Source organism: Rhineura floridana, chromosome 22 (assembly GCF_030035675.1).
Source record: "Rhineura floridana isolate rRhiFlo1 chromosome 22, rRhiFlo1.hap2, whole genome shotgun sequence".
Classification (NCBI taxonomy): domain Eukaryota; kingdom Metazoa; phylum Chordata; class Lepidosauria; order Squamata; family Rhineuridae; genus Rhineura; species Rhineura floridana.
The window spans coordinates 19673235-19695897 of NC_084501.1; the positions used below are offsets into that span (position 1 = coordinate 19673235).

Here is a 22663-nt window from a genome sequence, read left to right on the forward strand (position 1 = left end):
CACGGTATCCTTTTAGACCGCCTGGAGGGATTAGGAATAGGGGGCATTGTTTTACGGTGGCTCCGTTCCTATCTTTCAGACAGGCACCAATGGGTGGCATTGGGGGAAGAGGTTTCAGACCCTTGGCCTCTTAATTGTGGAGTCCCACAGGGTTCTATCCTCTCCCCCATGCTATTCAACATTTATGTAAAGCCGCTGGGGGCCATCATCAGGAGATTTGGGCTGCAGTGTCACCAATACGCGGATGACACTCAGCTCTATCTCTCATTTAAATCTTCACCAGAGTTGGCTGTGAACACCGTGTCCAAGTGCCTGGAAGCTGTAAGTGGATGGATGGGAAGGAATAGGCTGAAACTAAACCCCAAGACCGAGGTGTTACTCGTGGGAGACAAGAGAAGGTTAGGAGATACTGACCTGGTGTTCAATGGGTTAAGAGTACCCCTGAAAGACCAGGTACGCAGCCTTGGGGTCATTCTTGACTCCCAGCTGTCCATGGAGGCTCAGATTTTGCCAGTGAGCCGGGCAGCTTGGTATCAGTTACATCTAATACGGAGGCTGCAACCCTACCTTCCTATCCACCTGATCCCATGGGTGATACATGCCCTGGTCTCCTCCCGCTTAGACTACTGTAATGCGCTCTATGTGGGGTTACCCTTGAAAACGGTCCGGAAATTACAGCTGATACAGAATGCGGCTGCACGTTTGATTAAAAACAGCCGTCGCCGTGATCACATAACTCCGGTGTTAATAGATCTACACTGGCTGCCAGTTGTTTACCGGGCCCAATTCAAGGTGTTGGTATTGACCTTTAAAGCCCTATACGGTTTCGGCCCAGTTTATCTGAAGGAGCGCCTCCAGCGTCACCAATTATGCCGCCCAACGAGATCAGCCACACAGGATCTTCTCTCGGTCCCACCGGTTAAAACAGCGAGGCTGGTGCGGACCAGAGAGAGGGCATTTTCGATTGTGGCCCCCACCCTCTGGAATTCCCTTCCTTTTGATCTTCGCCATGCCCCCTCCCTGATAGGTTTCCGCCGGGCCTTGAAGACCTGGCTGTTCAGGCAGGCCTATGGGATCTTTGGGGTAGATTAGTTTTTAATGCTGTTATTAACTGGAAGGGTGGTGTTTAGATTAATTATTGATTGTGGTCCTCATTGGTTTTTATATTGTATTTTACTGTGTTATGTACGTCGCCTAGAGTGGCCGTTCATTCGGCCAGATAGGCGACTCATAAATAAAATGTTATTATTATTTTATAATTATTATTATGCGGCCCTTCGGCTGGAAAAAGTTTCCCACCACGGCTGTAGGCCTTCTGGTTGCCAACGTCTGGGCTGATATATGTCTGAGTGTGACCAGCAGCATCACCCAGCTAGGACGCAGGACGCTCGTAGCAGAAGCCATAGAGGGCGGGAACAATGGCATTCTAGAACTTTCCAAGGTTCTCATCACCCCACATGTCTCAGCCCCCAAAGTGGTCTGTCTGTTTGGCTCACACAGTGGTCTCGCACTCCAGGATCTCTGCAGGGCAGGGGGGCAGCCACCTCTTGCTGGCAGGCCTGTCACATCCTGCGCTGCACCCCCCACCCGGGGAAGCACCGAGGTCTGGCTGCACCGTGGCGGCATGGATGCCATGCTCACAGAACACTTGCTGGACCCTGTCCATCACGGCCTCGCACGTGGCTGCCTCCTGGCAGCACACGTGGGCTGTGGCCACCAAGCTGTGGGGCCCGTCCAGCTGCCAAACGTGGAGCCCCTGCACGGCCACCACCCCTTCCGTGGCCTGCAGCTGCAGCTCCAGCAGCTGCAGGTCCAGGTCCTCCGGGACGGCCTGCAGGAGCACCAGGGCGGACCCATGCAGGGCCGGCCACGCCAAGCACAGCAGGGCCACGGCCACAGCCATGGCGAGCCCAGGGTCCAGGTAGAGCAGCCAACAGGAGGCCCGGTCACGCTGCTGTAGTGCCTCAGCACTATTCCAGGCCCAACAGGGTGAGCTGGTGCAGTGGTTAAGGCAGGCTCCCTCCCCCAGACACGGAGTCCACAGCAGGAGGAAAGTGAGAGAGTACAGAAGGACGGCCACGGGGCCCAGGCACGCTACCATCCACCCAAGGCAAAGGGTCGACCACGGTCTAGATTTCTCTGCAGGGGACATGGGGCTGCCTTCTCTGTCCTCTTCCGTCCAGGGCTTTCCACTGTTGGAGGATCCATTCCCCAGCAGATCTGTAGATGGGGAAAAAGGACAAGAAGCTTAAATGAGGACCATATTCCTTTCTGGGCAACCTTCTGAGGGCCAAATGCCAGTGGTGGGTGGGGACATAGGCCAAAGTGGGCAGAGCAATGCATGGAAATTTTACCTTTGTTACAGGAAGCTAGTTTCGACACACAACTCACGCACTCCTCCATATCCTCCATGCAGGCAAGCGAGAGGCATGATCAGGATCAGAATTCAGGGACACATCTGTGTGTGTGTGGGTGGGTGGGTGAAACAGGGCCAGTGAGGAGTATGGCCTAGAGAGAGAGGGCTGGAAAGAGAGGCCTGGAGGAGATCCCCTTTTCTCCAAATAAACACGTTTTTCTACGCTGTTTTGAATAATGTACTTTTTTTTTTGCAGGCAACCTTCCCTAATATAATGCATTTGTGTATGTTGCTGTTCACCATTATATCCATTTTCATGCACATTGTAACCGAACGTGGGTTTTTGTACACACTGTTGATTAGAGAACTGCGGCGGAAAATTCGGAGCGGTATTTTGGTTCGCTTGGTGGTTTGAGAAGTGCAAATCAGGTTGTTTCTCATTAAAATGCAAACAAAATCAAACGTGTCCCCCATCTATAGTGGAGGAAATGACGGACTCTTTCTGCCCTCATCCAGCCCCCACCCGCCTGCCTTCTTACATCCTGTCCAGAGTGTTGCACTGCCCCAGCTTCCGGGAGGATGGGGGCCAACCAGAATTAGTAGGCTCCACCTGACATTGGCTTGGCTCTGCCTACTGGTCGGGCTCCCCTGCCTTCCGCCCCACGAGTATCAATGGGCAGCAACTGCCACTGCACATACGTGGACTCACCTTCCATTTCCTGGCCACAGCTGCCTCCTTGGGTGCCCCTCCTCCTGCTACAGCATGGCGTCGTGCCCGGATCTTGGGGATGCTGGCCATGCAGTCCTGCCCTGGACAGGTGAATTGGGATCCCCATGGCACCGATTCCCATCAGGGCCAGCACATGTTCCATGACCTGTGGATCAGCTACCCTGCGGAGTGCCTCAGGCAGGAGCGCCAGGCATAGGGAGCTCAGGAAGACGGTGCTGACCAGGGTGCCTGCAATCCTGGCTCGTGCCCACCCAAAGGTGTTCCTCCGACCGGGGCATCCTCTGGCAGCCAGACGAGCATCTGTCAAGGACACCCCGAGCACCAGTGTGCCTCCCAGGGTGTGAAAAGCGCAAGACAGTAGGAGCAGGGAACCTGTCACCCTGCTTGCCACCACCTCCACCAGGAAGAGGCCGGCGAAGAGGCAAAACTGGCCGGCGGGCCAACCTTTGGAGCCCACCGCTGCCCACAGAGGCGAGGAGCTCACACCTGGCCAGGATTTCTTTCTTGACTGGGCTCCCATCTGTGTCTCCTGCCTCCAACTGGCTGTCACTCCAACCTCTGGTCTCTTCTGAATCTTCCTGACCACGGCTCAATCACTTTAATCTTCTCCCAGTTCTGGGCTCCTGCTGTTCTCGTCCACCACTGCAGTCCCTCATGCGCTCGCTTCCAATCCTAGACGTCGCCCGCTTTTTCCTTGGCTGGCCCTCCTTGGTACGGGACAGGCCTCGGCCTTGCCGCCTATTTGCCTGGGTGTGGGCGTGTTTTGCACTTGAATAAAGTTTTGCACTCGGAGTAGCCAGTGCACACAGCCCCTTGGATTCCAGGGGTCCTTTAAAGAGGCAGTTCTCACACACTCTCGGCAGCCTTTGGCCTCACGCCCGGCCTTTCAGCCCCAGCTGCAGAAAACAGGTCATAATTATGCATGTGATTCTCCCCGTTCACAATAAGCGGGAAGAGAGTGGCAGAGATCCCCCCTGCTGGCAAAATGCAAGGGCTTGCGAGGTCACCGTTCTTGCAAACTGTGTTCCCCAACAGCTCCCACCCCATCCCTTCCCCGCAAACCACCCTGCAGCCAAATACTTAGTGAATGCTGTCTCACCACCAGCTTAACTGGGGTGGGAAGAGACAAGTTTTTGCCAGTCTGGTTGAGTTTTGGACTGGCTTTGTAGGCCCCCCTCCCTTCTGGTTGCCGCAGTATACTGTCCTGTATTTACCCAACCCTCTCTCATCATGATTCACGAACCCAGTGAGGTCATCCAGACAAACAAACAACCTCTAACACTGGAGGCATTCAAGAGGCAGCTGGACAGGCACCTGTCGGGGATGCTTTAACTTGGATTCCTCCAAGGAATCCAATGGCCCCTTCCGGCTCTACTGTTCTATGATTCTATGAATGTTGGGAGATTCACAGCAACAAAAGCAAGGATGTCTTCACACAGTGCATAGTTAGACAAAGGAATTTGCTGTCGTGAAAGGCAGTGATGGCCACCAATGTGGATGGGTTTAAAAAAGGTTTAGACAATCTCATGGAGAAAAAGACTACCATGGTCATGCTGAAGTGCCTTGGACAGCTGTCTTGAAAGTTCAGATCAAAACCCCGAGTGGATGCCAGCAGCTGCCGCTGAACCAGGGTGTCTTCAGTGTAGGGTCGAGTTGCGTCATGAAAAGAAGGGAAGGCAGGACCCATGAATGCAAGGAAGGATATTAAGGAAATGAAATGAACAGGAAAGAATGAAAGAAAAGAAAATGGAATGAGTGACAAAGAGGAACATAGCAGGAAGCTGCCTTCGACTGAGTCAGACCATTGGTCCATCTAGCTCAGTACCTACACTGACTGGCAGCAGCTCTCTGGGGCTTCAGGCAGGGAATCTTTCCCAGGCCTATCTTTGAGGTGCCATTGGGGATTGAACCAGGAACCTTCTGCATGCAAAGCAGAGGCTCTAATGCTGAACTATGGTCTTTCCCCAGATTTAAAGTAAGATTCCGGTTCTCATGGCTTGGAATAAAAAACTGATTTAACAGGAATATGGGATGCTGCCTTTTAGTCAGACCCTTGGTCCCTCTGGCTTAATATTGTCTACACTGACTGGCAGCAGCTCTCTGGGGTTTCAGGTAGGGAACTTTCCCAATCCTATGTGGAGATGTCATTGGGGAGTGAACCTGGGCCCTTCTGCATGCAAAGTAGATGCTCTGCCCACTGAGCCAAGGACCCTTCCCCAAATGAGAGAGAAAATGGAAATGCACTAAAAGTCAGCAACACTGAAAGAGAAAAAAACAGAAAGAACGATGGAGAGAAAAATGAATGAGGAAGGCTACATGAGAGAAAAGAATGAAAAGAAAAGACAGGATGCATGAGAAAGAAAAACTAAAATGAAAGAAAAATATATTATTGATGATACTAATACTAAGAAATGAGAGACCAGATATAATAGAATGAAAGAAAAAAGGAAAGTGCGGACGAATTAATTGAAAGAGAAAGAAAAGGCAGGAAGGGGGAGGGGAAGAGACTGAAGGATGAAAAGAAAAAAGAAAGATAAAAATCGATTTGGCGGATTTGACTAGCGGGGAGGCTTCCTGCCCCTTTAAGGCGAAGCTTCCTCCCTGGCGCCCGCCCGCCGCCCATGACCACTTCTGTCCCTCGACGGCCGCCTTCGCGATTTCCGGCGGCCTGCCCACGTGACCCAAACAGCGGCCGCGCGACAGACCCGCCGCTTCCGGTGCCGCCGCCGCTGCCTGGGAGAGCGCTGGTGACCCGGAGCTCAGGTGAGGAAGGGCGCTCTTTCTCCCGCCCCTTCAAGAGCTGGAGAGAGGAGAGCTCGCTCGCGGACGGGCCCCTTCCCACGTGACACAGCCTGCCCCTTCTTCCTCTCCCCCCCCCACAGTTTGCTATGGGGGATATGATACGGTCCCTTTAAGAAATGGGGAGGGACTCGCCTTGACAGCCCCCTTCTTTGCAGCCCACACTTGGCTCCTCCCCCTTTACAGGTCCTTTTCTTTAAGGACCTTTAGGGGGGTTCCTTCAAGCTCTATGGAGGCGGGAGGAAAGGTGGGCGCAGCTGAGTCAGAATATAAGAGTTGGAGGGTCCCATAAGGCCATCCAGTCCACCCCCTGCTCAATGCAGGGATCCAAATTAAAGCATACCCACAGAAGAGAAGGAAGTGTGTGGACTCATTTCATAGAATTGCTGGGTTCATCCCCCTAAAAAGTAGTTCTCCTGGGGATTTTATTTTGTTTTGTTTTATGTAGAAAGATTTACAAACTATGTAATCAAAGAGTGCTGTCAACCGGGGTTGTATGTTAATTCATTGAGCTCCTTGGAGGAGACGGGAAATATAAATGTAAGATAAAATAGTTTTTGAGATCCACCTTCTGAGGTAACTTTAACTGAAGACTTCTGTAGTAAAGCTATATGGCAAATATTTGCTCTGTGGTACAGAGTATTCAGTTGTGTGGTTTTTTTAATTGATTTTTCATTGCAAATTTATTGAAAAAATCAGAAAGACTGTTTAGTTGTAAAAAAGAAACCTCTGTCATGACTCCTGCAATGTTATTTTATTTTTGTTTATGTTTTTTAACCTGTTCCTTTTGTTGTCACTGTTAAAGAAGCAAGTGAAAAACTTTATTTTTTAAGTAGTTCAAAATTCCAGGCTTCTTGACGTTTCTTCTGCAGAGTTTGTGGGCAGCGGTGGTGGCTCAGCCGAGTGTCATGGAGAGTACGGCGCTGGAGAGCCTCATTGAGATGGGCTTCCCCCAGAACAGAGCGTACGTGTCCCTCCCTGGGGAAGGGTGGGATACACATCAGAGATCAGGGCTTCCCAGACTGGACTACTTTATTCAGGTGATCCACGGCGTGTCTGTGGATTTGTGGCTGGAGACGTCACATCCCTTCCCATTAAATATACACAGTGATTTTAACTGTATTTTTGTTGCTTTCTTTATTTCCAATATTGTATTTTATTGTATTATTATTATTATTAAAATTTATTTATACCCCGCCTTTCGGCCAAAGGCCCTCAAGGCGGCTTGCAAAGAAAAATAAACACAGGTATAAAAATACAATAAAAATACAATAATAGCAATGCAGTTTAGAAAAAATAAATTAAATAACAAGTAACATCATTATCGGCATTACAGATTGGATTCTGTAAAGAAATAAAAGAATGAATACAAATACAATTACAAATCCTACAGCAGGTGTGGGAAACCTTTGGCTCTCCAGATGTTGCTGAACCACAGCTCCTATCAGCTCCAGCAAGCACGGCCAATGGCCAGGAATGATGGGAGTCGTAGTTAGCAATATCCGGAGGGCCAAGGGTTCCCCATACTTGTCCTACAGCATCAGTACGTGCATATTTTTCACAGCTAAAGATATTTAAATTGGAGCCTGCTCCCATGCATGAGAGCCAGTGTGGCGTAGTGGTTAGAGTGTTGGACTACGACCTGGGAGACCAGGGTTTGAATCCCTACACAGCCATGAAGCTCACTGGGTCACCTTGGGCCAGTCACTATCTCTCAGCCTCAGAGGACAGCAATGGTAAACCATCTCTGAATACTGCTTACCATGAAAACCCTATTCATAGGGTTCCCATAAGTCGGAATCGACTTGAAGGCAGTCCATTTCCATTTTTCCCATGCAGAACATAAAACACTTCAAATGGCATAATGCAGACTAAATTATAGTGCATTACAGCACATTACGAGTGCTATAACAGGCAGAAAAATCATGAAGTGATCCACAAACACCCGTGGCAATTTTCGAGTGGTCAAGGGGGTGGTGGTAATGGTTTCTTGGGAACCGCTGTCAGAAATAAAGCAGCAAAGCCAGCCTTTCTGGTTCCACATCTGTTGCCCAGGGACTTCGAAGGAAAGTACAAGGCCCAAAGCTCTGTGGAAGCAAGGCTTGTGGCTAGGTCTGTGTGAGAACCCTTTCCTGCTTTGCGTGTTTCAAGTCGCAAATGTGTGTTCGGAAAACTGGGCAGAAGGGGAAGGGCCATAGGTGGAGCACCCGCCTTGCATGCAGAAGGTCCCACGTTCAGTCCCTGGCAGCATCTCCAGGGAGGACTGGGAGAGACCCCTGCCTGAAATCCTGGAGAGCTGCTGCCAGTCAGTGCAAACAGTACTGATCCAGATGGACCAATGGTCTGACTTGGTATACAGCAGCTTCCTATGTGGACATTTTTTATTACTTTGCAGTGGCGGACCATCCCCCCCCCCAATGGAGGGGGAGTTGGGCTAGGCCCCTGATGCGCTTGCACTGTGTTGCTAGCTATTCACAGGAAAGCACAAAAGCCTGGCAGAATAGCCCTGGGTTCAAGTGTGCTTCATTGCCTCTTTTCTCTCCTCCTTACCCAGAGAGAAGGCCCTAGCGCTGACCGGGAACCAGGGCATCGAATCGGCCATGGACTGGTGAGTGTTTCCTCTGTCGCCTTTCTCTTTTCTGCAGACTCCCTCCTAGTTCCCCCTCTTACCAGCCGTCGCCTGAACGGTGCCCCCTCTCTTAACTCCCAGGCTCATGGAGCACGAAAACGACCCTGACCTGGACGAGCCGTACGTACCCCCCCAGGGCCACGATCTCAGCACAGAGGAGCCCCCAGAGGGAAGGACGGCAGAGTCAGTGCAAAGCCAATCAGGTCAGAGCAAATCTGGAGGCCCGAGACCTTGTATATGGTTACTGCAACGGGGGGGCCTGTGTCACCTTCATCCAGCCTGGCTCTTAAATTCTCTAGTGGGGAGGAGGAATCAGTAACTGTGCCATGCATCCAGAATCACGTCCCTCAAGCCAGGCTACTTTTCCAGAGGTCCTAGAACAGAATTTGTCAACGTGCTCCCCTCCAGATGTTGCTTGTTAATTTCTTTTTTTCTTTTTCTTTTTCATCTGATCATCCCCAAAGGATAGTTGCGAATCCAGATCCTCAAGCATAGTGACTGATTCATTTCCTTATTTTGTTCTCTGGTTCCCTCTGAGCCCAGTCGGTTGGACTATAACCAGTTTATCATCCCCCCCCCTCCAGATTCTACATTAGAGGAGCTGACGGAGGAAGACAACCGACGCCCCCTGAGTGAGGAAGAGAAACGAGAGCAGACAAAGAGGTAACGGTTGTGCCTGTGTGTGTGCGTGCGTGTGTGCGCTGCGCTTGCAACAAAACAAACAGAAATTTTGCTCCAGGCTAAGCTGAATTCTGCAGCCTGAAAACCTGGATTCTGCAACCAGTATAAAGAGGCTCGTTATGCAGATATGCATGGTTTTTCACTTCACATCATCCTGTGCCAACATTGGGTCCCCAGCTGATCTTAGACTTCCAACTCCCATCATTCCCAGCCAGCATGGCCAATAGTCAGGGATGATGGCAGTTGGAGTCCAGCAAAATCTGGGGTGCCAAGGCTGGGAAATGCTGCCTTAATAATTCTTCAGCGAGGCGAGTTTCATCTTCTGTTGCTGCCAGTCGTAGAGGAGGGCAGGGAGCGATTCAGAGGATAAAGCCGTGTCCATCTCCACTCACTCTTGACTACAACAAATCTCATAGCAGCCCCTGTGGCTTCTCACCGGAATTTCAGCTGAGGGTATGTGGAATTTGTAAGTATTCCATTTATATGCTGACTTGCTTCCATGTTGGAACTGAAGGCGGCGTTACATAAAGGTTCCCAGGCCAGTCTGCCATCCAGGCACCAACCAGACCCAGACTTGTGCCTGAGACCTAACAACAGTTAAAAAACAAGAGGGTGTTTCAAATGTTCAAAGGGCTCTACACGCACACATTTCTAGCAGAGGTGGGGAATGAGAGATGTGAAGGCTTAGGGGGGGAAAACTGGAAAATTAGGGGGGGAAACAGGTTTCCCCCTGAATGTTTCTGGTTTTTTGTGGGCTTTCACGTCTCTGGTGTGGGATCTCAGTCCTGGAGGCCCTCCAGACCTCTCTATCTGGCCCTCAGAGCTCTCCCAAGGCTACTACCCCCCCTCCCTGGCTTTGCTTGGCTGGAAGGTATCTTTGAAATCTGACAATGCCTGGAGGTACATAAAAACTACCCTACTATATTAAAGGCGAAATCTAACATTTGTTGCATGATCCGCTTTTGCCTCTGGCCTACCACTGGCATGTCGCTCCTGGAAGATTGCCAAGAAGGGGAAGCAGCCCTTGGGCAGAAAAATATCATTTCAGCCCTTACATATACCCAGTTGTTCACCGCATTCTGCAAGCTAGGGCCTTCCGCACATCTCATCAGGAGGTCAGCTCCACACAACATAGAAATCGGGCCTTTTGTGAGGTGGCAGCTACTCTTTGGAATTCCCTCCCCTTCAATATTAGATGCTGTCTCTGTTGTCTTCAGTAGGCGCTAGAAAGACGCCTACTGAAGACCTTCCTCGTTCAACAAGCCTTTTAAGTAGAGACCTTATCCCAGTCTGAATCTCTACTGGAATTGTTTTTTAAGATTTTTTTTAAAGATGTTTTATTGCTTGCTGTTTGCAACCCTGGGCTCTTTGGGGAGGAAAGGTGGGATATAAATGTAATAATGAATTAGATTAAAACAAGACCCCCCCCACCCGATTTATAGAATGAGGTTTTAGAAAATGGCACACCCCAGGGCAGTTGTGGGGAGCCTTTGGCCCTCTGGATGTTGCTGAATGACATCTCCCATCATCTCTGGCCATTGGCCTTGCTTGCTGGGGCTGATGGGAGTTGTCGTTCGGCAGCATCTGGAGGGCGAAAGGTCCCCCCCGCCTGCCCTAGAGGCTAAGGTTCCCCAGGGGAAGCCCTGAGCTCCTCCCACTGCCCGCCTCTCCTCTCTGCAGGATGCTGGAGCTGATCACTCAGAAGCAGCGGGAGCGCGAAGAGCGGGAGAAGCGGGAGAGCATTGAGCGGGAGAAGCAACGCCGGAAGCAGGGCCAGGAGCTCTCCCTCATCCGCCAGAAGCTGCAAGAGGACGAGATGAAGAAGCTGGCGGATGAGCGGCGCAAGGAGAAGCTGGAGGAGAAGTTGGCCAAGTGAGGACCTCCGCGGGAGGGGAGCAACAGCAGCAGGCTTTGGACGTCGTGGTGTTGTTTTTTCACTGTCTTCACAAATCAGAGCAAATTCTGTAGGAGACGTTGCGCTTGGAATTCAAGCCAGTGTCTGCCCCACCTCTGACCTGCAGTGGACTACACTGCAGGACTCTTGCAAACCATTCCCTCTCCCCTGCCCCCTAAAGCCACGGAAAGAGAATAGGCTGTATTTGTACAGGATCTGTACCAGATTTGTAGGAATCTTGCCTTACACTGAGTCAGAACGTTGGTCCATCTAGCTTGGTATGCACCAGGTGTGAGGGAACCGGCTGGTCTTCCCGATGTGGCTGAACTGCAAGTCGGTTGGCCACGTTTGCTGGGGCTGATGGGAGCTGTAGTTCAGGAACCTCTGGAGGGCCAAAGGTTCCCCCACACCTACAGTAGGGAATCCTATCAGGGGAGAAAGACGTGGAGCAGCAAAGACTAGATTGCATCGGATCTTCCTGCTCCTTTGTCAGGCCTGTGACCTTGATGGTTTTTAAGCTTCTTTCATGAGAGCAGAGGAAAGGCTCATGCAGCTGGGTGGCAGAGCGCTGGCCTGGCATGCAGAAGGTCCCTGGTTCAGTTCCTTGCAGCATCTCTAGGTGAGGCAGGGGAAGACTCCCTGCCTGAAACTGGGGAGCCACTGCCAGCCAGTGCAGATGAATACTGAGCTAGACGGACCAGTGGTCCAACTCGGTGGCAGGCATCTTCCTGTGAGCTGTTGGGATTGTGTGTCATAGCAAGGACGAAGAGCGGTGTGTGTCTGCATGTGTGTACACAGAGCCCCATTCCTAGCACCAAGGCTATAATCAGAGGCCGCTGGTCTGTGATCAAGTTGCCGCCCTCTCCCATTACAACTCCTCTTCTTTCCAGGCAACGGGTGCGAGAGAAGATCGAACGAGACAAGGCCGAGAGAGCCAAGAAGGTGAGCGACGTGACAGAGGCTAGGAAAAGGGGGCGGCACTCGGTGAGCTCTGGAACAGGAGAGAGGGACCTTCCCCCTCAACCTCAGAGTTAAGATCAGGCTGCTGTTCAGATCAGAGTATTTGTAGGGATGTGGGCCTCATACATTTTTTTCTCCCTGTTGCAGCAATTGTAATACACTCTGCTAGGTGCTGTATGGTTTTTTAAAAAATACATTTTTACAGACCTGCCATGGACCACCTGAATGAAGCTTGTGGGCCGCTGGTGGTCTGCGGACCACAGACTGGGAACCGCCTGCCCTAGTGGGTTTTAAAGTGGAAGTGGACATGGCTGCCCCCTAGGTGGAGAAGGGGACAAGGGGAGTGAGCGCGCCTGAGGCTGGTTCACATAGCGCTAAACCAGGGCTGGGGGACCCGATGCCCTCCATGCATACTTGGGCTTGAATTCCCATCATCCCTGACCGCTGGGCCATGCTGGCCGGGGCTGATGGGAGCTAGAGTCCGACGACTCTCCGAGGGGCACCATGTTGGCTACCCCTATTTTTTAGAATTGCGCCCTGTGATGCGTCCTTCCCTGGCTCTCCCTGTCAGGTTCCTACCTGCTCGTGGTTACTGCCTGTCTCTAGGCACCACCAGGGACTCCACCAGTCCGGACCGCACTCTCTTCTGGTTTCTCTCCCCGCTCTAGCACAGATCTCAACAGATCCCCCTGCTAGGCAACCACCAGTAACGTCCCAATACTAGTATTCCCAGAGACTCTGAATACTGGTATTGTTATTCTCTTCACCGCTGCCACCATTTGTTACAGTTCCCCTTCAGCCTTGGTCATTACCTTACCCTCCCTTCTGGTCTGTGAAACCCCAGCCAAGGATCAGGCCTTTGGTAAACCAAATTAAGTATTTATTACAGATAACAAAGCTAACAAGATTAACAAGATTTCTTCTTAAGGCACATAAGCATATGGTTTTACTCAATACTAATCCGAACTCCACCTCCCTCCTTCTCCACTCTCTCCTGGCAAACAACTCTCTAAACCCCACCAAGCAACCCACTCTTTCTCTTCTCCCCCCAGATTCCACAATTCACCACCTCACATTCCCCCAGATTTACCTGTCATCCTTTCATTTATACTCTCAGCCATTTTAAACATTCAGCCAATCATCAAGCATTCTATTGCCCATTCACTCCCCCTCCTCTTTCACTACTTACCATGTATACTCTAAACAACCAGCACTTACCATATATACACTAATATATAGGAACATCACACGCCCTAATGGAGCCAGAGAGTCGTGTGCCCCTTTCGAGCCTCTTTTTTCAGGCAGTGCCTTCTGCCCCTTGTGTGCAGGCCTAGTATGGAGAGTGTTGCTGCGTGATGGGTGCCTCTCCGCGCTGATCGTCTCTGCTTCCATCTCTCCTTTTTTAATCTAGTTTGGCGGCGGTTGCAGCAGTTCTTCCCAGCCGGCAGCTCCCACACCAGTCCCCTCGTCGCCCAGCCAGGAGCCCCCCCTCAAGCGAGAGTATGATCAGTGCAGGATACAGGTAATGGACTGGGGGCCAGCTGGTGTGTGTATGCCACCGCCACCACCACCACTGTTGGCCACAAAATGGGGGTGATAAGGTCTACCAAGCGTGTGTCTAGGAAGCACTTGACCCTTGAGCATTTTGAATTATTCAGGGTTGTATCCAACTAGGTTAGATTCAGAGTAAAATGGAAATGGACTGCCTTCAAGTTGATTCCGACTTACGGCGTCCCTCTGAATGGGGTTTTCGTGGTAAGCGGTATTCAGAGGGGGTTTCCCATTGCCTCCCTCTGAGGCTGAGAGGCAGTGACTGGCCCAAGGTCACCCAGGGAGCTTCATGGCTGCATGGGGATTCGAACCCTGGTCTCCCAGGTCGCAGTCCAACACAGGAAGCTGCCCTGTACCAAGTCAGAACATTTGTCTGTCTAGCTACACTGACTGGCAGCTCTCCAGAGTTTCAAGCATGGGATATTCCCAGCCCTACCTGAAGATGCTGAGGATTTAATGCTGCCTTGATGAAAGCAGAATCTTGACAGTTGTAGCTCATGTGCTGTTAGGCTGGTTTGAAAAATGAAATGGACTGCCTTCAAGTCCATTCCGACTTATGGTGACCCTCTGAAGAGGGTGTTCATGGTAAGTGGTATTCAGAGGGGGTTTACCTTTGCCTTCCTCTGAGGCTGAGAGGCAGTGACTGGCCCAAGGCCACCCAGGGAGCTGCATGGCTGCGTGGGGATTCAAACCCTGGTCTCACAGGTCGCAGTCCAACACTCTAACCACTACACCACACTGACTCATGTAAATTAACGGACTAGTCATGCCCCTTAATTTTAAATGGGCCTACTCTGAGTAGGAGTAACATTGGATACAACCCTAAAAACAGAAACCAAGCTTTATTCTACTAGCATGGCTAATGAGAAATGTGTTCTAAACAATGTTCTTTAGTCATTTGTAAAAAAAAGTGTAATGTTGTTATCCCCATAGGGGGTAATTAAGATTAATCACAGTTTAGGGTTCAGATTAAACTGCTGTTAGTCAAAAATGGCAGCTTCCGATCCCTTCCTGTGCCGAAGGGGTGGGAGGAGAGCAGCAGCAGCAGGTAGTGGTAACTGAGCATTTGCTTCAGGCAGGCTTTTGGGGTTGGCTAGATTTTATCTTCATTGTTTTTAGTTTTTTAATGTCTAGGTATTGCATGCCTATGTTGTACGTCGCCCAGAGTGGCTGGACAGCCAGCCAGATGGGCGACTAATAAATTCAATAAATAAAAATAAAATAAAGTGCAGTCGCATGCAATTTCTGATTGGCCTTTTTGAAAACGTTGGCCAGGTGAGACTGCTGGATGGCACGTCGCTCACGCAGACATTCAGAGCCAAAGAGCAGCTGGCCGCTGTCCGTCTCTACGTGGAGCTGAACCGCAAGGACAGTGGCGAGGAGCCTTTCCAGCTCCTCACCAGCTTCCCCCGGCGTGTCTTCACCGAGGAAGACATGGAGAAGCCCTTGCAGGAGTTGGGTGAGTCTGGGAATGCCGGGGAAGGGGTTGGGCTGCTTGGAGTGTTTGCCTGCTGCTATTATTCCATGGCCGTGTGTGGGCTTGTGTTTATTTGCACGGGAGGGGAGAATTGTGGCAGGTGCAGCATCGCCATCTGTAGGAAACTGCCTCTTGCACCCTACATCTAGGAGTAGAGGAGGCCGGCTCCATCCGCAGCAGGGATGGGGAACCTGTAGGCACCCTTGAGATGGGGCTGGACTTCAAATGCCCCTCAGCATGGCCAGCCGTCAGGGATGATGGGCGATGAGGTCCAGCAACAAACATCTGGAGGGCCACAGCGATCCCACCTTGCGAAACATGCCCTCTGGTTTCTTCTGAAAGGCTTCTCTGGTGGGGCCCAGGCAGGGAAAGAGTCTCCTTCCCCACCAAGCCTCAGGAGCCTGCAGCCTTTGTCAACCTACAACAGGTGTGGGGAACTTTTGGCCCACCAGATGTTGCAGAACTACAACTCCCACCATCCCTAGCCATTGGCTATGCCGGCTGGGGCTGATGGGAGCTGTAGTTCAGCAGCATCCGGAGAGCCGAAAGTTCCATTCGTGGAGAAGGATGTGGAACCAAGACATGCCGCCCTGCGTTCTGGAAATCCTTCCCAGCCCTGCCCTGGCACGTTGCGGAGGCAGGAGCTGACTCTTTCACCGATCGTGGCGGCCCAGTTCTCGGGAGGCAATTCTCCAGCTTCACCAGGATGGTACATAAACGGTACTCTCTTGCGTTGCCCAAACAGTCATGAAAGGCCTCACATGTCTCCTAATCCTGGCTGGGAGTCCCCCCCCCCCCGTTACCTCCCACTCTAGTCTCTCTCTCTGTGTCTCCTCTTCTACAGGTTTGGTGCCTTCTGCCGTGTTGATCGTGGCTAAGAAGGGCAACAGCTGAAAAGCTCTTTCTGTGCGCCACTCTCTCACACCTTGCTCTCGGCCCCTCCTTCCCTTGCTGCTGTTAAAGGTGAATCGCACCTTTCCTTATGTTCCGTCTCTTGAGGTGGGGGGCAGCCACCCCACAGCCTCCCCCCTCCCTTGGTTTCCCACCCAGCTCTGCCCACAGACACGCCAAAGCAGCAACATCTCTTGGGGCTGGGATTCAGAATAAATTATGACGGTCAGGGAGGAGGTCCAGGGGGAATGAAGAGAGCTGGGCTTCCCTGCAGCCTCCTGGCAGGGAGGGGAGGCGGTTGCAACTTCTCCCTCTTCAGGCCACACAAACCATGAATAAAACCTATTCTCTCTTTCCTGTTTCTTGTGCAGATTCTTCCCCCCTCCCCCCATTGTAGAGGTGGAAGAGGAGGGCGATTACTGTGGCTCCTAAATCACTTTCATACCCTTTGAGAAAGAAAGTCATTGCACCTATGGCCGAAGATAGAGTCTTGGTTGGATCAGACAAAAGGGCCTTTTCATCCAGAAGCTTGCTTCCCTAAGCAGCTGTCCAAATGTCTCTGGGAAGCTCCCCGGCAGCCCCCAAAGGCAGCAAGCTCATTCCTGCTGTTGCTCCTCAGCAACTGATACTCAAAGATAGGCTGCCTCTGAATATGGAGGCTCTATATAGCCAATGACAAACCACTTCTAACTTCCCCTTTAAAGCTATTGAAACTAGCTGCCATCCCCTCTCTTGTAGGAGATGCATTTCATAAAGTGCGTTGTGAAGAAAGCCAGGAGCTCTCTCTCCCCGCCACCCCCCACCCCCCTTTGCATGCTGCTGCCCTGGAGACTGAAGACCCAACAAAAGTCTTTTGTGTGAAGCTTATAGCCACTGATGCAGCTACAGAGCTTGGTTTATTTAGAGCAAAATCAGTTAACATTTACATAGCATAGATAGGTGGTGGGTTTTTTTTTTATGCAGAAGGGTTGTAGATTTTCTCCCCTCCCCAATATGACATCCAGCATAGGCTCTCCTGACGATCTCAGCAATAAAAAAATGCACACAGCATTAATATCTATGCAGAGGGGAAGACTGGTGTGGTGGCTGCTTTGCATCTAAGCCAACCTGCAGCAGACATTGCTAACAAGGCCACAGGATTTGCCCCTGTTCTGTCTTCCTGGCTGAAGTCTGAAATGATGCTGGATCTGGAAATGGAGGGGGGGCAGTCAGTAAAGGGGCGCTGCTGGTCACGTCTCTTTCTTTGATTCGCCAGGTGGCCTTGTGAGCACGGCAAGACCCCCACAGAAGAGACCTGGGGAGAGAGAAGATATTAGCAGCAGACACGCACTCTTCTAAAGAGAGTAAAGAAGTTCCCTCCCTCCCTCCCTCCCTGTCTAATGCCAAATGCAAGTGATGAGTGCCAACAGCTATATAGCCAAAACAGGGCTGCTGAGAAACCAAGGAGGAGGAAGCTGCAAGCTCAAACCACGGAGCCTGCAGAGGCAGTAAAAACCTTTTTAAGAATTGTTATGAGAATAACATGGCGGATACAGAATATCTGTTGTAAGATGGAAGTGCTAAGTCATAATAATAGATAACTTTCAAGGAGATGTCAAGCTGTACTATTACAAAGGAATTAACCCTTAACAATAAAAACCACAGTGCCAAACCAGCCTAATGAGGATTGGGTATGCTCAAGTTACAGAATGCCAAATACCTTGGCTTTGTTTTGGGAGAGAATGGCATGGAGTATCCTCGAAGAGGGCATTGCTGTGTAGCAGGAGCCCTGAGGAAGGAGCATTCCATGCTGCCACACTTAAGACACAATGAGCCCCACCGTGAGATTCAAAAACCCGAATGTACCCTTGATTAGCCCAAGATCACGAGGGAATAGAGGTGAATGATGTCGATTAAGTCCGGTGCAAGGGGGAACTGGAGAGAACTGCACACATTCCATAAGATACCTGAAGAAACAAGCCTCATGCTTGTTTGGAAATTGAAATCTCCCCCACCCCACCAAGGTTTCTCCCAGATGGCATCTTAACGGTTTGCAAAGAGCCACTGACCGACAACCAAAAGTGACTCCTGATCAGCCATTTTAAATAAAACTCTGATGCTGAATTTACTGGGGGCTTCATACAGGGATGGAGTAAACCCCCTTGCTCGCAGTGATGACCCCTGGTATCAAAGCTTTATGACAGCAATTTCCATAGGACCGGTTGGTTCTCCAGCTAACACAGAGACTTTGCCTCAGAGAAGAGCTAGCTCCCAGTCCGGTGGTCCTATGCTTTTGAGTAACCAAGTCACCAGGATTCACGGAGATACAGGAGGAATAGCGACCAGGTGGTTGGCTATTAGACAAGATCCTCCACCCAACAATGTTGTCATCAAATCATGTGCTCCTGTAAATTGGTGGTCCCCAAACTCCGCCTCCCAAGGACCACTTGAGGATTGCAGAGTTTCTTGGCAGACCACTTAATGATCAGTAGGTATTAGCTCAGATAGCATAGCAACGCCTCCGTGATCAGCAGCAGTCTACCTCTGAGGACCAAATGTTGGGGAAATAAACCTACTTGCTTCCCTGAAATAAAGAGGGTATTGCAATAGATAGGAAAGGGCCATAACTCAGCAGTAGATCAAGGTTCAATCCCTGGCATCTCAAGGTAAGTCTGGGAAATAATTTTCGCCTCTAGCATGGAAGCCTTTTGCCCTTTCCCCTAGATCAGGGGTTGCCAAACCGTGACCCATGGACCACTTGTGGCCTGTTATCTTCATTCAGGCAGTCCACAGCATATCTTCAACTGTTCCTATTGATTCTTAATTGCTTCTTTTAGTTCCTGTGTATTATTTATTTATTTATACGATTTCTGTCCTGCCCTTCCTCCTAAAAGGAGCCCAAAATGGCAAAACTACAAGTGATAAAAACAATGAAAGCATTATTTAAAACAATTCTAATACAGACTGGGATAAAGGTTGCATTTTATGGTATTGCGAAAAATAACTGAGTGATCTATCCAGACCATCAGCAGTTTTCTTCTATGGAATGCAAACTGCAATACAATAAAATACAATTTTATTCTTATTTGTTTTATTTATTATTACATTTATATCCCGCCCTTCCTCCCAGTAGGAGACCAATACCTAAGTAATAAAAGTAGCAATGAAAACACCTTGGGGGAAAAGACAGCATCTAGCAATGCTCATTACAATGGCTACAACAAGCAGGAAATGCATTAAGTGGTCCACCAAGATCATCAACAGCTTTCAAGTCATCCACGGGAGCCAGTGACCGAGATGCTGATCTCGAGCACTTCAAAGGCGACCCTGACAAGCCCTTTTCTGAGCTCCCGCACTCACAGGCTGCGAAAGTCAACTGCGCGGTATGGCCCATGTGGATGGCAATCCCTTGTTGCATAGTCCTGCGGACCCTCCAAAAGACCCAGAAGGCGGAGCCGATCAGTCCCGCTCCACCGACGATGCGGCAGCTCAAGCAATCGCGGTCGGTCCTCGACGACATGTCTCGGGTTTCCCGGGGAAAGGAAGATGGAGGCGTTCAGAACACCACGCCGGGAGTAGCTTGTCCGGCAAAGCCGCTCTGCTTCCTTTTTCCCACCTCCGTGGAAGGAAACAGGCCGCGTGCAACCGCAATAAGTGTCCCAAGATGCAAACAACTCCCCCATTTTTTTTGTAGCTGTTTGGCTACCGACGTTGGTTTTGTTAACGTTTGTAAATTGCTGCAAATTTCAGTAGGAAAGGAAGAGAAGATTCCCTCCCCCGAAATATTTGTCAGGAAGCATCTAGCAGATTTTGGCAGCAGACTACTGGATAAAGCTGAGGAGGGCCGACATTCGGGAAGACCCAAGGAGAAGATTGCAGTAGTCTAGATAAGTGATTATTTGTTTAGTTATTACATTGCTATCCCACCCTTTCTCCCGAAGGAAGCCAGGGCGGCAAACAAAACAATTTAACATCAACACACACCCCACCCGCAAAAAGGCATTCTAAAAATAATTTAAAACTTTGTAATGACACCTTAAACCCCTTAATACAGGTGTGGGGAACCTTTGGCCCTCCAGATGCTGCTGAACTACACCCACCTCATGCCTTGCCATTGGCCATGCTTGCTTGGGGCTGATGGGATCAGAATTGTGGGTTCCACCAACTTCTGGAGTGCCGAAGGGTCCTCACTCTTGCCTTAAGCATCTTTGTAATATACAAGCCCTCCATTCACACGCACACGTATTCCTTGCCCGTAATAACTAAGGCATTTTATTTATTCATTTTTGCTAGTTTATTTATTTATTTGTTTCATTTTTAAACCGCCCATAGCGAGTGGCTCTTTGGGCGGTGTACAAAAGATTAAAATACAGAATATCACAATAAAATCAACCTACCAACAGTAAACATAAACAGCAAACAAAAAAAGATTTAAAATTATGACATTAAACGCTTAAAATGCCTGGGAGCATAGCCAGGTCTTAACCTGGCGCCGAAAAGATAGAAGCGTCGGCGCCAAGCGTACTTTTTCGGGGAGGCTGTTCCACAGTTCGGGGGCCACTACAGAAAAGGCCCTAGATCGAGTAACTGTCCTCCGGGCTTCCTGATGGGTTGGTACCCGGAGGAGGGCCTTAGATGCTGAGCGAAGTGACCAGGTCGGTTCATAGCAGGAGAGGCGTTCCACAAGATACTGCGGTCCCACGCCGTGTAAGGCTTTATAGGTCAAAACCAGCACCTTGAATCTGGCTTGGAAACAAATGGGTAGCCAGTGCAAACGGGCCAGAACAGGTGTTATATGTGCTGACCGGCTGGTCCTCGTCAGCAGTCTGGCTGCTGCATTTTGCACTAGCTGAAGCTTCCGAACTGTCTTCAAGGGCAGCCCTATGTAGAGCGCATTACAGTAATCCAACCTAGAAGTTACCAGAGCATGAACAACTGAGGCGAGGTCATCCCTGTCCAGATAGGGGCGTAGCTGGGCTACCAACTGAAGGTGGTAGAACGCATTCCTTGCCACCGTGGCCACTTGCGCCTCAAGAGACAAGGAAGGATCGAAAAGAACCCCAAGACTACGAACCTGTTCCTTCAAGGGGAGTGTAACCCCATCTAAAACAGGGTAAACATCCACCATCTGGGCAGGGAAGGCATTCACCAACAGTGTCTCAGTCTTGTCTGGATTGAGTCTCAGTTTATTAGCTCTCATCCAGTCCATTATCGCGGTCAGGCAGTGATTCAGCACATCCACAGACTCACCTGTAGAAGATGAAAAGGAGAAATAGAGCTGCGTGTCATCAGCGTACTGGTGGCAACGCACTCCAAAACTCCTGATGACGGCACCCAGAGGCTGCATGTAGATGTTAAAAAGCATGGGGGACAAAACCGACCCCTGCGGGACCCCACACTGGAGGGCCCATGGTGTCGAGCAATGTTCCCCAAGTACTACCTTCTGGCGACGATCCGCCAAGTAGGAGCGGAACCACTGCCAAGCACTGCCTCCAACTCCCAACTCCGCGAGTCTCCCCAGAAGGATACCATGGTCGATGGTATCAAACGCCGCTGAGAGATCAAGGAGAATCAACAGAGTCACACTCCCTCTGTCCCTCTCCCAACGGAGGTCATCATACAGGGCGACCAAGGCTGTTTCAGTGCCAAAACCAGGCCTAAAACCGGATTGAAACGGATCCAGATAATTGGTCTCATCCAAGAGCACCTGGACTTGACCGGCTACCACCCGCTCCAGAACCTTGCCCAAAAAGGGGACATTCGCCACCGGTTTATAATTTTCAAGTTATCTGGGTCTAAGGAAGGTTTCTTTAAAAGAGGTCTCACTACTGCCTCCTTGAGACTACTAGGGACTACTCCCTCACTCAAGGAGGCATTTATCACTTCCTTGGCCCAGCCGGTGGTACTAGTCCTGCTAGCCTTCACTAGCCAAGATGGACAAGGATCTAGAGCAGACGTGGTCGCCCGCACCAATCCAAGCACCTTGTCCACTTCCTCAAGCTGCACCAACTGAAACTCATCCAATAATGAAAGACAAGACCGTGTTCTGGACACTTCAATGGATTCATCTGTCATAACATTATAGTCTAGGTCCCTACGGATGCATGCGATTTTAGTTTGGAAGTGCCCTGCGATGTCGTTACAGCGAGCTTCAGATGTTTCAATGGTATCTCGAGGACCAGAATGTAAGAGTCCTCGTACAACCCTAAAAAGCTCTGCAGGGCGGCAGAGAGATGTCCTGATAGAGGCAGCGAAGTGGGACTTCTTCGCCGCCCTTACCGCTTTTATATACAACTTAGTGGAGGCACTTACCAAAGCATAACTGCATCCATCTGGAGTTCGTCTCCATCTGCACTCCAGCCTCCTTCTCTCTTGCTTCATCACTCTCAGCTCCGGGGTATACCACGGAGCTGTATGAGCTCTGCATCGAAGAGGGTGCGCGGGAGCAATCGTGTCGATAGCCCGGGCCATCTCTGTATTCCACAGTTCGACCAAGGCCTCGACAGGAGCGCCAGTACTATCAGCTGGAAAAACTCCCAGAGCCCTCTGAAAACCAATAGGATCCATAAGCCTCCAAGAGCGGACCAACTTAATAGGTCCCCCACCCTTGCAGAGGGAAAGAGTCGTCGTAAGTCTAAAACTCAGCAGGCGGTGGTCTGTCCATGACAATGGAGTAGATGAAAAACACCCCACCTCCAGATCACCATCTCCATGAC

General features: G+C 50.5%; 3 protein-coding genes across 6 annotated transcripts; 1 reads left to right on the forward strand and 2 right to left on the reverse strand.

The window, feature by feature from the left end:
- Window positions 1-1487: 1487 nt before the first annotated feature.
- Window positions 1488-3606, reverse strand: LOC133375187 (proton-coupled zinc antiporter SLC30A1-like). Its single transcript, XM_061606764.1, has 2 exons — window positions 3066-3606; window positions 1488-2220 (listed from the first exon to the last, which is right to left on the reverse strand). Exons 1-2 carry the CDS (start codon window positions 3604-3606, stop codon window positions 1493-1495), a joined length of 1269 nt encoding a protein of 422 aa, XP_061462748.1. The 3' UTR covers window positions 1488-1492.
- Window positions 3607-5736: 2130 nt separating this feature from the next.
- Window positions 5737-17622, forward strand: UBXN1 (UBX domain protein 1). 4 transcript variants are annotated; one of them, XR_009760075.1, is made up of 11 exons: window positions 6100-6132; window positions 6758-6849; window positions 8440-8493; window positions 8596-8717; window positions 9099-9177; window positions 10876-11067; window positions 11980-12073; window positions 13461-13571; window positions 14876-15059; window positions 15922-16040; window positions 16340-17622. XR_009760075.1 is itself a non-coding variant. In XM_061606637.1 (10 exons), exons 2-10 carry the CDS (start codon window positions 6794-6796, stop codon window positions 15969-15971), a joined length of 942 nt encoding a protein of 313 aa, XP_061462621.1. In that variant the 5' UTR covers window positions 5737-5849; window positions 6758-6793; the 3' UTR covers window positions 15972-16322. The 4 variants fall into 4 exon arrangements, 3 of the variants coding, with proteins under 3 accessions (XP_061462621.1, XP_061462619.1, XP_061462620.1); XM_061606637.1 differs by lacking the exons at window positions 6100-6132; window positions 16340-17622 and adding an exon at window positions 5737-5849 and having other exon boundaries at window positions 15922-16322; XM_061606635.1 differs by lacking the exon at window positions 16340-17622 and having other exon boundaries at window positions 15922-16322.
- Window positions 16820-19551, reverse strand: DMAC1 (distal membrane arm assembly component 1). Its single transcript, XM_061606643.1, has 2 exons — window positions 19308-19551; window positions 16820-17262 (listed from the first exon to the last, which is right to left on the reverse strand). Exons 1-2 carry the CDS (start codon window positions 19465-19467, stop codon window positions 17198-17200), a joined length of 225 nt encoding a protein of 74 aa, XP_061462627.1. The 5' UTR covers window positions 19468-19551; the 3' UTR covers window positions 16820-17197.
- Window positions 19552-22663: the final 3112 nt, after the last annotated feature.

Excerpts from the sequence above, each read along its gene's own strand:
- DMAC1 (XM_061606643.1), bottom strand. The coding sequence starts at position 19,467 with ATGTCGTCGAGGACCGACCGCGATTGCTTGAGCTGCCGCATCGTCGGT. Across the intron at positions 17,263-19,307 it reads GCAGTTGACTTTCGCAGCCT|GTCTCTTCTGTGGGGGTCTT; the intron begins GTGAGTGCGGGA and ends CTCTCTCCCCAG.
- LOC133375187 (XM_061606764.1), bottom strand. The coding sequence starts at position 3,606 with ATGGGAGCCCAGTCAAGAAAGAAATCCTGGCCAGGTGTGAGCTCCTCG. Across the intron at positions 2,221-3,065 it reads CTGTGGCCAGGAAATGGAAG|ATCTGCTGGGGAATGGATCC; the intron begins GTGAGTCCACGT and ends CCCCATCTACAG.
- UBXN1 (XM_061606635.1), top strand. Across the intron at positions 6,850-8,439 it reads GGCTTCCCCCAGAACAGAGC|AGAGAAGGCCCTAGCGCTGA; the intron begins GTACGTGTCCCT and ends CTCCTTACCCAG. Across the intron at positions 12,074-13,460 it reads GGAAAAGGGGGCGGCACTCG|TTTGGCGGCGGTTGCAGCAG; the intron begins GTGAGCTCTGGA and ends TTTTTAATCTAG.